Source organism: Pempheris klunzingeri, chromosome 4, assembly GCF_042242105.1.
Source record: "Pempheris klunzingeri isolate RE-2024b chromosome 4, fPemKlu1.hap1, whole genome shotgun sequence".
In the NCBI taxonomy this organism is placed as follows: domain Eukaryota; kingdom Metazoa; phylum Chordata; class Actinopteri; order Acropomatiformes; family Pempheridae; genus Pempheris; species Pempheris klunzingeri.
Genome location: NC_092015.1, coordinates 7,345,106 through 7,359,230, shown reverse-complemented (window position 1 = coordinate 7,359,230; position 14,125 = coordinate 7,345,106). Strand labels below are relative to the sequence as shown.

At 41.1% G+C, this 14,125-nt stretch overlaps 1 protein-coding gene across 2 annotated transcripts in view; it reads left to right on the top strand.

Moving 5' to 3' along the window:
• frya (furry homolog a (Drosophila)) overlaps positions 1 to 14,125 on the top strand; it is a 51,462-nt gene that overhangs the window by 14,902 nt on the left and 22,435 nt on the right. For both annotated transcript variants that reach the window (XM_070829956.1, XM_070829955.1), the window contains exons 2-23: positions 530 to 729; positions 4,530 to 4,583; positions 5,475 to 5,614; positions 5,703 to 5,793; positions 5,937 to 6,016; positions 6,132 to 6,212; positions 7,188 to 7,356; positions 7,691 to 7,783; positions 7,914 to 8,012; positions 8,651 to 8,752; positions 8,952 to 9,055; positions 9,645 to 9,753; positions 9,855 to 9,941; positions 10,124 to 10,295; positions 10,384 to 10,516; positions 10,674 to 10,781; positions 11,630 to 11,885; positions 12,122 to 12,304; positions 12,400 to 12,486; positions 12,993 to 13,252; positions 13,465 to 13,654; positions 13,917 to 14,041. In XM_070829956.1, the coding sequence (XP_070686057.1) occupies positions 610 to 729; positions 4,530 to 4,583; positions 5,475 to 5,614; positions 5,703 to 5,793; positions 5,937 to 6,016; positions 6,132 to 6,212; positions 7,188 to 7,356; positions 7,691 to 7,783; positions 7,914 to 8,012; positions 8,651 to 8,752; positions 8,952 to 9,055; positions 9,645 to 9,753; positions 9,855 to 9,941; positions 10,124 to 10,295; positions 10,384 to 10,516; positions 10,674 to 10,781; positions 11,630 to 11,885; positions 12,122 to 12,304; positions 12,400 to 12,486; positions 12,993 to 13,252; positions 13,465 to 13,654; positions 13,917 to 14,041 (2,843 nt within the window). In that variant the 5' untranslated portion in view covers positions 530 to 609. The remainder of the gene's footprint in view (positions 1 to 529; positions 730 to 4,529; positions 4,584 to 5,474; positions 5,615 to 5,702; positions 5,794 to 5,936; positions 6,017 to 6,131; positions 6,213 to 7,187; positions 7,357 to 7,690; positions 7,784 to 7,913; positions 8,013 to 8,650; positions 8,753 to 8,951; positions 9,056 to 9,644; positions 9,754 to 9,854; positions 9,942 to 10,123; positions 10,296 to 10,383; positions 10,517 to 10,673; positions 10,782 to 11,629; positions 11,886 to 12,121; positions 12,305 to 12,399; positions 12,487 to 12,992; positions 13,253 to 13,464; positions 13,655 to 13,916; positions 14,042 to 14,125) is intronic.

Genomic DNA, 14,125 nt, shown 5'->3' with positions numbered 1-14,125 from the left:
TGAGATGTTTGTATGCAGTTCTTTACTATATTTAGCACTTTTTGTGTCTGGAAGCAGCAGGGTGTAACACCGGGGTAAATTTTAACTTGTGTGTTAGTTTGTAAGGTTTTATGGCCTAAGCCAGGCCACCCGTAACTAACCATGGGACACATCACAACACTGGCTGGAGGATGGTCACATGCACAAGATTTTTGCTTCCCTCAAAGGGCAATGACATCTTTGGTACGAAATGAAAACACCAGCTGCTGGCCATGGTGTTTTAATTTCCATATGCGCTCTGTTCACTGTAGCAGGAGGAAAGAAAGATCAGACTCGGGGCAAGCCAGTGCCCTTTGGACAGTCTCCCTGAGGAATGTTCAACATGTTGGGAACTTTATGTCCATGTTTGGAAACTTCTCAGTAATACTCGGTGATCTCTTTGTAAACAGATCTGTGGCTAGTCCTGTCCCACTCATTTGTTCTTGAATTGGCAATGTTTGACCTGACAAAATTGGTTTCACATCCCATGTTTTTTGTGTCATTTCCGTAGCGTCGCCCGTGGGGAACGGATACAATAAACCCCCCGTCCCTCCAGTCTGCTGTCCTCAGGGAGAGAAGGGTCCTCCGGCCATGATGCCCATCAGCATTGACCCGGAGAGCAAGCCGGGCGAGTACGTCCTCAAGAGCCTGTTCGCCAACTTCACTACCGTGTCAGAGCGCAAGATCCGCATCATCATGGCTGAGCCGCTGGTGAGTCAGCAGAGAGCGACAGACTGAAGGGCTGCTGACCTTTGTGGTCTGTGGTTGTTGCTCGGATTCTCTTTTAAAGCAGGATGTATGTTTGTGCTGCTTTTACCAATTTTGGTTTTATCAGGGGGAAGTGAGGTCATGACACTGGTGCTCTGTAACAGGCATTGCTCCTGTAAATCATTAATACGAAGCCAACAACTCATCAAAGGTTGCACACCCGGCAGCTGTGTACAGTTTAACCAAAGTTTGATTAAAGTTATTATAGATTGGTCCATTTCAATAATTTTTAAGGCTGGTGGAACTGTACTAGATAATACAGTAAGAAAAGTGTAAAATCCCCCAAATAAACAGAATTGTCTGTAGGAGATTTCCTTTTTCTTGTTTGCTGCCTTCCTAATCATCTTGTAACCCCTTGTGGGTGTCCTGACCCCCAGGTTGTGAGGCACTATCAGAAGGTCAGACAGGAAGCCTGACCGACAGGCCCATAATAGCCACTTTGACAGTGATATATTACAAACAGTATTTAGAGTACAATAAGTATTGAGACCCATTGCTTTAGTAAAACTACGAATACAACAAGACAACAAAAAATACTCCAGGGCAAGTCAAAGTTATCAAAATCCTACTAAAAGTACAGGAAGTATATTTATACAATGTACATAAATTAGATTGTTACTATGATGCATCAATCTGCACATAGCTTTTTACTTCTAGTTTTAACTAATATATGTACAGGGCTAAAGTTTAGTCCAGTGGTTCCCTTGGTTGTAGTGAAGTAAAAAGTACTGTATGGAAATATTTAAAGTACCTTGAAGTCGTATTTATGCGCAGTACTTGTGCAAATGTACTTGGTTGCTTTCCACCAGTGCTGGCAAACAGAACAACGGTTGTTAAAAGTTGTTATCACCTGATTTATGATAAATGTATAATGTGTTGATATTTGAGCAGGCGGCCTGAGTCCTGCTAATAAAGCCCTTAACAGTTTAAACTTCACTGTCAAGGCCTTGGGCATGCTGCTGAGCCTCATACATACAAAAGTGGAGACGTTAACTATCTGTTCGATGTATATGTTTAATTGCTGTCAGCTGAAGTCCTGGTAGTTTTGTCTGCTGTAGCAACTCGGCACAAAGAAGCAGCCTGGGGACAAAATGTGGAATTTTTACAGGCTTCAACTGAGTTTAGCACACAAAATGTACTTCTGTAACAAACACAGGAGGAGAAGTCATAGTCATGTCCTCTTTAATGCTACAGGACTTACAGATATATTCTGTATACATGGATTAATATGAACTTCGCTTGGCTCTTCAGCATAGTAAACTCATACTGCATTGTTACTTTACAGGAGGGCAACAACTAGCAGTTATTTTCAATTATCAATGAATCGATTGTTTAGAATGTGAAATGTCACAACTTTGCAGTGCCGAAGGCGGCATCTTCAGATGTCTAGTTTTGTTTGACCAAGTGTCCCAAACCCCTGATATTCAGTTTAATTATAAAAGCAAAAACAAATCTTCTCATTTAGGGGAACTGTAAGTCTGATGTAAGCTTTGAATTAGAACATATTCTCATATTGTTAAGCTGGAATTAGAAAAGTTACAATTAAAGCTTAAGTGATTAATAGAATAGTGGATTGACAGAAAATGAATGGGAACTATTTTGATCAAGTGGGTTTGGTAGGTTCACATTTCCTTTGTTTTGACCAGTATTTTGTGTTTTCTATCTGTTGTTTTTTCCCCTTGTCTTTATATTGTGACTAATGGCCATTACTAATGAAGATTTCTGGAAAATGAAATGACGATAAAAGCTGGCAATAAAATCTTTGAGAGACCTTTTGTCCAGTGAAGGTTGAAGCCGGTCTGTTAGGCCAGCGACAGCTGTCATAAATAATTCTGTTGAGAGACAGTCAGGCAGACGGGGAAGAGCCAGTGTGTGTTAATGTAGGCACCACTCACTACCTGCTCCCAGAACCACGCGAGCATCTGTTACTGGAAGTCAACTGAAATGATCACCTGATCCAAATTACCAAGAAAAACCTCAAACTCCAACTAAGAAACACTCAACAGTAACCACCATACCTGTAGCTTTATGTCCTCAGGTACTGTAGCATTGTTTACCACAAATAGTTTTGCTTTGCCGCGCCCCAGCTGAAGGGAATCCAACTGTATGCTATTTATATTAATTTTATGTAGGTTGCACAGGTCTGATATGCTGTTAGTTTACTTGGGGCTGCTATGGAGAGGCAGTCTCCGTTTTTAGGGGCTGTGATTTATAGGAAGCTGTTAGTCATGGGCCTTGGTCTACAGGGAAGTGTTAATTACCACAGGGAAAGTGTGCAACCCCTCGTTTCAGTGTAACTCCCTCTAGAGAGCTGCAGAGAGGACGTGTGTCTCTTTGTTTTTGCTCTCAGTAGAGAACAGGTAATAGTGTCATTTGCTTTAGCCCGGCTTTGTAGTTATTGGCATACAGTTGTCGCTCCAGCTTATCCTCATCATTCACGTGGATTTGTTTAACTGATTCCATCATGTTCAATTAACTGTCATTAGTATTAATTATTAAAATATGGAAAAAATGAAAGTCTCTATTGAGAGGGTATATTAAGAACAGATGTATGAAGAAAATTAATTAAGTAAAAAAATGCTGTAAATCTGTGAGAGGATGCAAACAGTGCTGCTTTGTCAGTCTACCATACAAAGGGCAGTAAAATGCTTTAAAGGCATCGACTTTTCTGTCAGTCTGTCACAGACGGATCCTCAGCCACAAGCGTTTGTCCAAAAGCTAAAAGCTTCATCAGAGCGTACGGCTTAGCTGGCATTTCAGCCGCAACAGAGAGCAAGATTTTACCATCAGCCCACGCAATGTCACTGTCAATGTCAGACAAATCAGGCTATTTTGGATTAATCATCAAGTAAGCGAGGTGCTGTGATTTGGTGTCTGGCTAACGAGGCAGCAGAGGGACATATCTGGCAGAGCAGAGTAGCAAAAAGGTCAAAGACAGCAAATTGTTTGATTTGTGAAAGAGTGAATTAAGTGGTAATTCAGGGTTAAGTGTGGCTATAAACATATTCTGTACTGTTACTGTGTGTGTGTTTAAATTTGTTCACTTTGTTTTTATTAGTTTTCATACATTTTAAGACTGTGACACAGACCTTCATTAGTGGCAGAATATGAGTAAATCTTTTGGAAATATATTGAAAATATCCGGACTTTGGTAATTGTCGTTTCTATGATGTACCTTATGGTACATGGTCCATTTTTTAGTGATATACTGAAGATTTACTATAAAACATTGATCATTTCAAGCATGTTTAGCTCTTCAATTGGGCAAACAAAGGGTTGCTTCATTGAACCAGATATATATTAGAAATACATTAAGGCACCTGTGGTCCAAAAAAACTGAATCAAATAAACTTGTTCAGTCTTCATTTACTAACAAATACAATGTGCTACTATGAAATGATATACAGGACTTTACAGCAGGAGAAGACTGTATTCAACCCAAATCTCTCATGAAGGCTTTTATCTCAGATGATAGAAGACTGTAATAATGGGAGCTGTCATGAATGTCCCCTCTCTTATATCTGACCCTGCCTGCTCCTGCCTGGCATCAGACTGATTGATAGCTCCCTCATTAGCTGGGCTGTAATGACTCCCTGTTCAAAAATACTCTGCACACTCTTCCGACAGGGCAGATTGAGTTATGAGCTCTAGACCAAACTTCACAAAACTTTGCCAGTTTAGATTTGTATAAATAAGAAAACCTACAAAAGTTGTGAAATGACTCCTTTTTTCTGTGTTTTCAGGAAAAGCCATTAACAAAGTCACTGCAGAGGGGAGAAGACCCTCAGTTTGACCAAGTAAGTGCTGTGACCTGCTGGTGATATTGATACTGATCAGTGTCACTGTTCATTGAACATACTGTACTCATTTTACCATTAGTTAAAATGAGTAGATAATGTTTTGTGGTAGTATTTTGAATCAGTACATGTAATACAACCTGCAAGTGATTATATAAATCACCAACATTTTACTGTTTTGCCTCTCCCTGTGAGCACCTAAGCCAGTCATAGATACTGCTCCAGTACGCTGCACTGTAACATGAAAGAGCTGATGGGTGAAAGCCCTGCTCACATCCCAAAAGGTCTTTCAGATGCAGTCAAGGGCAGGAGTGTTTACCTTGAGAGCTGGCACCAGCTCTGCGCTAGGTGTGTCCAGCAGGTCTGTGGCTCTGCAGAGAGGGCCCTTTCACAGCCACAGGGGTGTGTTTGTGCTGCTGCGTGAGGCCATTCAGCAGCCACACAGAGCCAGGATTCTTCTCTGGCCTCGTGCTGAATGAAGGGCTCGCTGTGTTCCCCGGCCCGACCAGACTCTCCTCCCTTCCTGTGTGCCCAGCCCATCCCACCCGTTCCTTCCTCTCCCTCTCCCTCCCCCAAGACTGAGGGAAGCTGCCCCATGGGCACCTTGTCTGTCTGCACAGTTCCAATGACGACCAGCTCACCCTTCAATCTCATCTCACTCCCTTAATTTAGCTTTGGACTTTATTTAAAATCTGCCTCATTTCGCCCTGCTCTTTTTTTATTATCCAAATATAGGAAATATGGTGAAATGTAGATTAATCCCATTGTGATTTTTTTGTTTAAATTGCTGTACAAATAAACAAAGGAAACACTGATTGCTATCTGTTACTTTGGTATGTTAACTGCCAAACACAAACATGCATTTGCACGATGTATGTCTCGTTCTTTCAGCTGATAAGCACCATGAGCTCCTTGGCTGAGTACTGTCTCCCCTCCATCCTGCGCACTTTGTTTGACTGGTACAAGCGACAAAATGGACTAGAGGAGGAGATGCACGAGTACCGGCCAAGAGCCAACACCAAGTCCAAAAAGTGAGAATCATTTAATTGACTTCTGCGTGCAACAATGTGCCACCTGTAGAAGAACTGTACAAAGTCATGTTTATTTTCTCTCAAACAGCGATGAGCAGCAGAGAGATTATCTACTTGAAAGGAGGGATTTGGCCATCGACTTCATCTTCTCTCTTGTACTTATAGAAGTTTTAAAACAGGTAACTTGTCTTAAGTCTTTTTTACACAACTCACATAGTTTACTTAAGTGTTTCTCATCATTGCTGTTGAGTTGCTGTTTAAGTTATCATGTTGTTTTTGAACATTCATTTGCATCCCGTTGTGTGTTCTGTCTCTTCACCAGATGCCGCTCCATCCGGTCCTGGACAGTTCGGTCAATGAAGTCATTAACTTAGCCTTTAAGCACTTTAGATACAGAGAGGGGTGAGCTCTTGTTTTTTTTCAGGCACTGTCACCTATTTATATATATATATTTTTTTTATCATTTTAAGTTTCTCAAAGGTTTGTTCATCTTTGTCTTATATTGTATTTCCCACAGGTATCATGGTCCTAACACTGGCAACATGCATACTGTAGCAGATCTCTATGCTGAAATCATCGGAGTGTTAGCCCAGTCCAAGTAAGTAGCAAAAACCCAACCGTGATTATGTAATTGAATGTTATTGTTCCTGTTTTCCATCAGTCCTCATTGGCTGATAATCTTCATTATCTGCTCTGTTGCGCTTTGGTGTCATGCCACATCACAGTGGTGTGTTGCCATTCCTAATGCCTTTCTGCAAAACATTCCCCGGTTCCAGAGACTGGAACATACTGTAGGGACGACACACTTTTGGACAGGTCCCCTTCACACCAAACTAGGACTGGAAATTGATGTCTGTTTATTTGAAGTTTTCAGATCATTGCAGCAAGGAACAAACCCTTAAAATAGAGATATGGTTGGTGAACACACTGCATACCTCTTTTCCAAAGAGCACTCTGCTTCATTTCCTGCAGGACATACTTCACAGAGAGGCATTAATAGGGATCTTTACTTTTCCTCTGAGATCAAGAAACAAAGAAAGAGGTTAATAATATTACTGTAAACTCAATATTCAGATAGAATTAGTTGTGGTTTTACAGTATCTTCAGATAGATTAATGCTGTTTTAAATAAGGTTCGGTGTGGTTTCTCAATCACTGTACCTGTCTGTAGAAATACTAAGATGCAGAAACAGCCATTTTCAGTAGCTAGAAGACTCTAATAGCTGCCAGTGAAGAGGTTAAGAGATGCTGTTATGAGTTCCCATGATGAATTATCCTCTAAATTTAGACCAGCTGAAGAATCCCATCTCTGGTTCAATTTGGGCAACGGATCAGGTGCTAGATGAGGAGTTCATGTAGGGGCACAGACTGGCAGTCTGCATCTCGAGGGTAAGAAGAGGGGATGATATTTTTGGTAGGCGTACTCCCTGAATATTGTTGCTGTATTCTCTCCGCGTCACGACTCTTGAGTGGAGGAACTTTTTTTTGCAGAAGTGCTGATTTGGGATTTATGTGACTGAGCTATGCAGGCATGTCTTTATATAGAATCTCATTTCGTTTTCTTTTTCTCTCAGGTTTCCTGCTGTGAAGAAGAAGTTTATGACTGAGCTAAAGGAGCTGCGACAGAAAGAACAGAGTCCATATGTAGTCCAGAGTACTATTAGCCTCATCATGGGGGTCAAGTTCTTCCGAATTAAGATGTACCCTGTCGAGGATTTTGAGGCCTCTTTTCAGTTCATGCAGGTACAACTGACTTCACGGAATAAGTGAATGATATCTCAATCCCTTAGTTATTTGATTTTTGCATTTAAAAATGTGATCAAAATATAGGCTCATATCACAAAGGTGTAGAAATTGTACAAATGATACTCAGGGTTGTTAGATTTTGAACTTGACTGTGTTTCCTATTAGCTTTGGCATGCATTTTGTGGATTACATTCACTTTTGATCATATAGTATCAAGTTTATTTATCTCTTGGGTAATTGTTTTCTTAACAATCTCCACATGTATTGGAGATTTAAAGTGATATAACTTTTTATTGCGTGTTGGAACCATTTACTACTCTCCTTTCTACAGGAGTGTGCCCAGTATTTCCTGGAAGTCAAGGACAAAGACATTAAGCACGCCTTGGCTGGTCTCTTTGTTGAAATTCTAGTTCCTGTCGCAGCAGTACGTTTTTTTTCTTATTTTTTTCTTCTTCAGTACATGCATTACACAATACTTAATTAAGATATCAAAAGAGTATTGTGTCTGGAGAGGATTGCGTCTTTTCATGTGACTGTGTGTGATGTTGTCCTAGGCTGTGAAGAACGAGGTGAACGTACCCTGCCTGAGGAACTTTGTGGACAGCTTGTACGACACAACCCTGGACTTGTCCTCCAGAAAGAAGCACTCGCTGGTTAGTTACCCAGCAGAGAACAAACTGACACTGATTGTTGGCCCGTTTTTTTTTTTTTTAACACCTCCATTTTCACTCAGACACCCACTGCTGCATGCACAAATTGCCTGGATGCCTGTGGTCTCTTTGAATCCTCAAGCATTTCAAGGTCACTCTTCTGTAATGTTCTCTTACAACGTCATTGTCCACACTAAAAATTATTTATAACAGACAACAGACAACAACAAGCATTAAAGCGGTGCAGTAATGACCCTTCCTTTGAAAGAGTTATCAAAAAAGCATTTCGCCACAGCAGTTCACAGTGAAATGGAAAGACAACAGCCCTTATGGAACAGCTATTTGCCCTCACAGAAGGTCTACATTCCCCTGAGGCAGCGATTATGGCTGAAAAGCCACATTTCATGAGTGATGCATCATCAGCAAAAAGCATAACAAAAGGAGAAGACCTCATTATGTCTTCAAAAGAAAATTGGTTTACGTCTTAAATTGCACTTATGCAGATACAATTCAGAGATGATGCTTAATTCCTATAATTATCCACTCAAAGCACAACCTCAAATATTAAATGTGGAAACTATGTGTGTTCAACCTATTTTTAAGTCCGTGTGAGATTTTAACACTAACTGTTCTCTACACAGGCTTTTTACCCGTTGGTGACGTGCCTCCTGTGTGTCAGTCAGAAACAGTTCTTCCTCAACAGATGGCATGTCTTCCTTAACAACTGCCTCTCAAATCTGAAGGTATTGTAACCAGGAAACCAGAAGGGTGTAAATCTGCATTGATATTTTGTATTTTATTGTATTATTATTCTAACTATTCTGGTCAGCATTTAATAAATAAGTATTAATATAGTGTGATTACGGTAATCAACTCTGTAGTTTTATATGGTGCAAAGTGGTTCTGTCACTGACTTTCTTTTATACCATCATTTTATTACAGAGTAGAGACCCGAAAATGGCTCGAGTTGCGCTGGAGTCCCTGTATCGACTGTTGTGGGTCTATATGATCAGAATCAAGTGTGAGAGCAACACTGCAACACAGGGGTATGTATCTTCTAACTTCTGTGTTGAGCCAGTCAAAGAGGTTGATGTATAGATCCCATTAGCATTTTTTTCCAGTGGGCATGAAAGAGAATTCCTCAATTAATACGCATTTACATTCTTTTCACAGTGCTTTTATATAGCAGTAAAATACCGTGAGAAGTCATTACTATTTCTGGATAGTAAACAGGAAAAAACAAAACTCTTAAGTGAAGTAGCAGTTTTAGACCAAACACTCCATTCTTTTCTGATTTTATTGGTGTTTGGAGAAAGAGGAATGCTGTACATGCACAGGCCTGGGGTCAGGCCTACAACAGATTGTCAGTGTCGGTGGCCGACAGGTTTATCAGCAGCGTACAGATGTTATTATGAGCCTGAGCCCACATGAGGAATCCCAAACGGGTCAAGCCTGACCTTTCAAACGCGTTAATTAGGCCCAAAATAAACACTTCTTAAAATAAACCGCCTTTCAAGCCTTTCAAAGGAGTATTTTACAGAACAATTTAATATAGTTTTCACTGTAATTTTACACAAACTTTTAAAACTTTTTAAATGCTTGTCCACATGAATGTTCTCCCCTCTGATTCCACAGCCGCCTCAACACCATTGTAACAACGCTTTTCCCCAAAGGATCCCGAAGTGTGGTACCTAGAGACATGCCTCTCAATATCTTTGTCAAAATCATCCAGTTTATTGCACAGGTAAAATCACACTATCACACAAATGATTTTTCACTCCCAGTTCAAACCTATTTATGGTATCTCATTGAAACCTTCTAAAATTTCCTCTTGTTTCATTACAGGAAAGACTTGATTTTGCCATGAAAGAGATTATCTTTGACCTTCTTTGTGTTGGAAAACCCGCAAAGGCCTTTAGTCTTAATCCAGAGGTATGCATTCAACATTCACTTATATGATGTGTTCACAGAATAATGTTACAAAAAGAAGCAAATGCTGTTTTTTTCCAATTAAATCCTGCTCAGTATCTAATTCCCTAAAAGTATTAATATGTTGCTTCTTGCACAATGACAATAAAAGAATTCTGATTCTGATTCTGATTCTTTTTGTGCAGAGAATGAATATTGGTCTGAGAGCATTCCTGGTCATAGCCGATAAACTGCAGCAGAAGGACGGTGAGCCTCCCATGCCTAACACTGGTTGCACTTTACCCTCCGGGCATACACTCCGAGTGAAGAAGACATATCTGAGTAAAACACTGACAGATGAGGAGGCCAAAGTCATTGGTGAGTGAGAGAGGCCGTGGTCAGGAATGTAAGAAATGTTATGCTTTGGCGGACTCACATAACAGTGTTCTCCTGTCATCTTCTCCAGGGATGTCACAGTATTATTTTCACGTAAGGAAGGCTATTGACAACATCCTCAGACACCTGGACAAGGAGGTGGGACGCTGCATGATGATGACTAACGCTCAGATGTTGAACAAGGAGCCTGAGGACATGATCACGTAAGTGCACACATCGCTCTGTCATCCTGGCTGCCAAAACATTTCATGCTGGCATAACTCCAGAGCAGAGAAGTGTAAAAGCATTTCCAGTACCATTATTAACTCAACCTTAACTTAATTAACTGTTTGACAATCTGGTTATTTATGACCTTTGCAGAGGTGAAAGGAAGCCCAAGATTGACTTGTTCCGGACTTGTGTCGCTGCCATTCCTCGCATCCTGCCTGACGGGATGTCCAAGCCAGAGCTTATAGACCTGCTCTCCCGGTGAGCTGCCTGTTGGGAAAAGTTTCTTTATAGTTTATACAAAGCTGGCGACACACTCTCCGACTGTCTGACAGGATAATTAACTGGAGATCGTCATTATCAAACGTAATTAATATTTGCAGAAACAAGCTGAATCATTCAGGGTAAGAACCAGAATGGCAACACCCAGTTTGTGTTTTCATTTTGCAGTCCAGTATGATGTTATTTTCCCCAGCAACAGTTTTCACTGTTAATATTCAGTATTCATTATGGATGTGCATCTCCATCACTGAGGCCAGTGCGATATGCATCTTGATACAGTGCCAACGATGTGATTAAAAGTATCTATGAAGTTACATGATTTGATTTAACAGAGTGCGATTCAGCGCTATATAACACAATTTGATGTGACACAAATGAATACATCGCTATGCAATTCAATATGGTACAGAGGGTTTTATTGTATTCTTTGGTTCTTCTAAAGCAAATGGCAAATCATAAACTAAAAAATTGACATTTTTACTTCACATATTTGCATGGTCCCCTCAAGGCTTACTCTTGGTAGAGATAATAAATCAGATTACAAGTGCAATGTGAGGATGCATTGCAAGTTCATCCCAACTTTTTTATACTAATGCACAGAGCTCCCTAGTATTTACATATAAAGCCATGACTTACATCATCAAAATAACTTTTTTATGTTTTAAAAACAATGTTACCTGTGAAGTTGTGGAAATCCTCCCTGCCAGGTAACTTACAGGTTAAATTTATTTGAAATGAAATTGACTTACTGGTAGTAGAGAAGGAACTTATTTTATTCCCAGAAAAATCACCATTTCATTCTATTTTTTCTTTGTCTTGTTTGTCAGATTGACAATCCACATGGATGACGAGCTGCGACTCATAGCCCAGAATTCCTTGCAAAGCCTGCTGTTGGATTTCTCTGACTGGCGTGACGACGTCCTGTTTGGATTCACTAACTTCCTGTTGCGTGAGGTCCAAGACACTCACCAGGGACTGTTGGATACATCCCTCAAATTACTGCTGCAACTGCTCACACAGTGGAAACTAACCCTGGCTGCCCCAGGGAAGAGCTATGACACCGCTAAAATACACACTGCTGAGGTACACACCTTTGTGTCAATTATAACATATCTTTGTGCCTTTAACAAGTGGGAAAGACCAATTACAAATCAACTTATTTGTGTTTTTTGCTATATGCCCTTCTGGTTACTGCTAAGACTTTTGAAAAATGCCTGTTGTATAAACAAAAATCTAAAATACTGATGTCTGATGTACTGTCATTTCAATCAAGCAACCGTGAAATCAGCTTTTGTTTTATTTTGATGTTTATGTCACAGCTGCTGCAGACCAGCTCAAGTCTCAAGATGCCTGCAGAGCGAGGCCCTCACTCCACTGTGCTGCATGCCGTGGAGGGACTGGCGCTCGTTCTACTCTGCTCGTGTCAGCTGAGCACCCGCAGACTTTCCATCGCCATACTCAAAGAGATACGGAGTCTCTTTATGACCATTGGACAGTCTGAGGTAATATTAGACAAAATCAAACTGAGGAGGCAGAATAAAATTAAGTTTGATTACTTCAGTTTACAGCCTGTGATTTTCTGCTTTGTCAACTGCAGGATGATGATAAACCAATGATAGAGATTATGGACCAGCTCAGTCCTGTAATCCTGGAAAGTTTCGTTAACGTTGCAGTCTCTGACACAGTAAGTTGTTGGTACCTTAACTCTGTGGCACATCTTCAAAGCAAACCTGGAGTCTCTGTTTTTTTCACTATTTGTTATACTATAATAATTTTGCATGACTACTTCAAAATAGAAAAATGAATTGCTCATTAGTTGTGTCAACTCCAGAAATTCAAGCTACTGTCATGAAAATACCAGGTGTCACTCAAATATTACAAAACAGAGCAAATGCACAGCAACATCAGCTGTAAGGCGGAAGCTCGATTTAGTTATCTAATGTGAAAAGACTGAATGAACAGCTGGAACTGAGCAGCTGTTGACCTTTTGACTCTCATTCATGTAATCATCAAGCTGTGAACATGTATATAGATTTATTAAGACTGGATAATATAGTAAATGTCCCTACGTGTATTGCTGAATTGTGTTTCTGAATCCACTGTGTGTTGAGAGAAATGCTGCTAATTGGACGTCTGATTCAGTCATGACCCCTGACCTTTGCCCCTGCTGTGCCACTTGCTCGTTTCCAGGCCGCCCTGCCAGCTGGCCACCACGTTGACCTTCAGTGGCTCGTAGAGTGGAACGCACTGCTCGTTAATAGTCATTATGACATTAGGAGCCCCTCACATGTGTGGATCTTTGCCCAGTCTGTGAAGGACCCCTGGGTGCTGTGTGTGTACTGCCTCCTCCGACAGGACAACCTGCCCAAACACTGCCCCACAGCTCTCAGCTACGCCTGGCCCTACGCCTTCACTCGAATGCAGATGCTCATGCCCCTGGTGGACCCAAAGTAAGTGTCCTCGAACACTGCAGTTCAGGAGGGATCATGAAACTTCTTCTATTTTCTATTTTCTGTACATCCCTACTTAGTGTTCCTGTTTTAACTGTAGCCACCTGACACCAGTTCCCCATTACATATGAAAAACTCCTCCTCAGGATCCCTTGTGAAAAACAGCTCAGATAAAAATAGGGATCTTATTTTCATTTTGTGTGACTCACCAGTAACCCTGTGTATGCGAAGAAGACCAGCACGTCTGGCAGTGGGGACAATTATATAACCCTGTGGAGAAACTACCTGATCCTTTGCTTTGGGGTGGCCAAGCCCAGTATCATGAGCCCCGGCCATCTGAGAGCATCGACACCTGAGATCACCACCGCCACGCCTGACAGCGGTGTCACCTACGATAACAAGGTAGCTGCCTCCCCGCCCTCTGGCCTTATTAATTCCCTCAGTGCTTTGTCTCTCCAGGATCAGGTGTTCATACGGAGCTTGTTGACATTCAAACTTGAAGCATCAAATTACACAGCAGCTACCTTACATGAATGGAACAGGAAGCTGATATACTCTTCACTGTAAAGACACTTATCTCAATGCGGCCCTGTGTAATTAGCGGGGTTCAAGCAGCGTTAGTGGTTTATTTGTCCAACCGAACCGTCTGTGTTTGATGTTTCAGGTTATCGGGAGCCCATCTGTAGCTTGGCTTCTGAAGCAGCTGGTTCCACTGATGAGGGCAGAGAGCATCGAGTTGACAGAGTCATTAGTTCTGGGCTTTGGTCGCACCAATTCCCTTGTGTTCAGGTATATCAAAGAACAGTTTTTCAGATCTCCTAATCTGAGCAATTTTCTTTGCCTCAACAAACCAATTTTAATTCAGATTTCCTC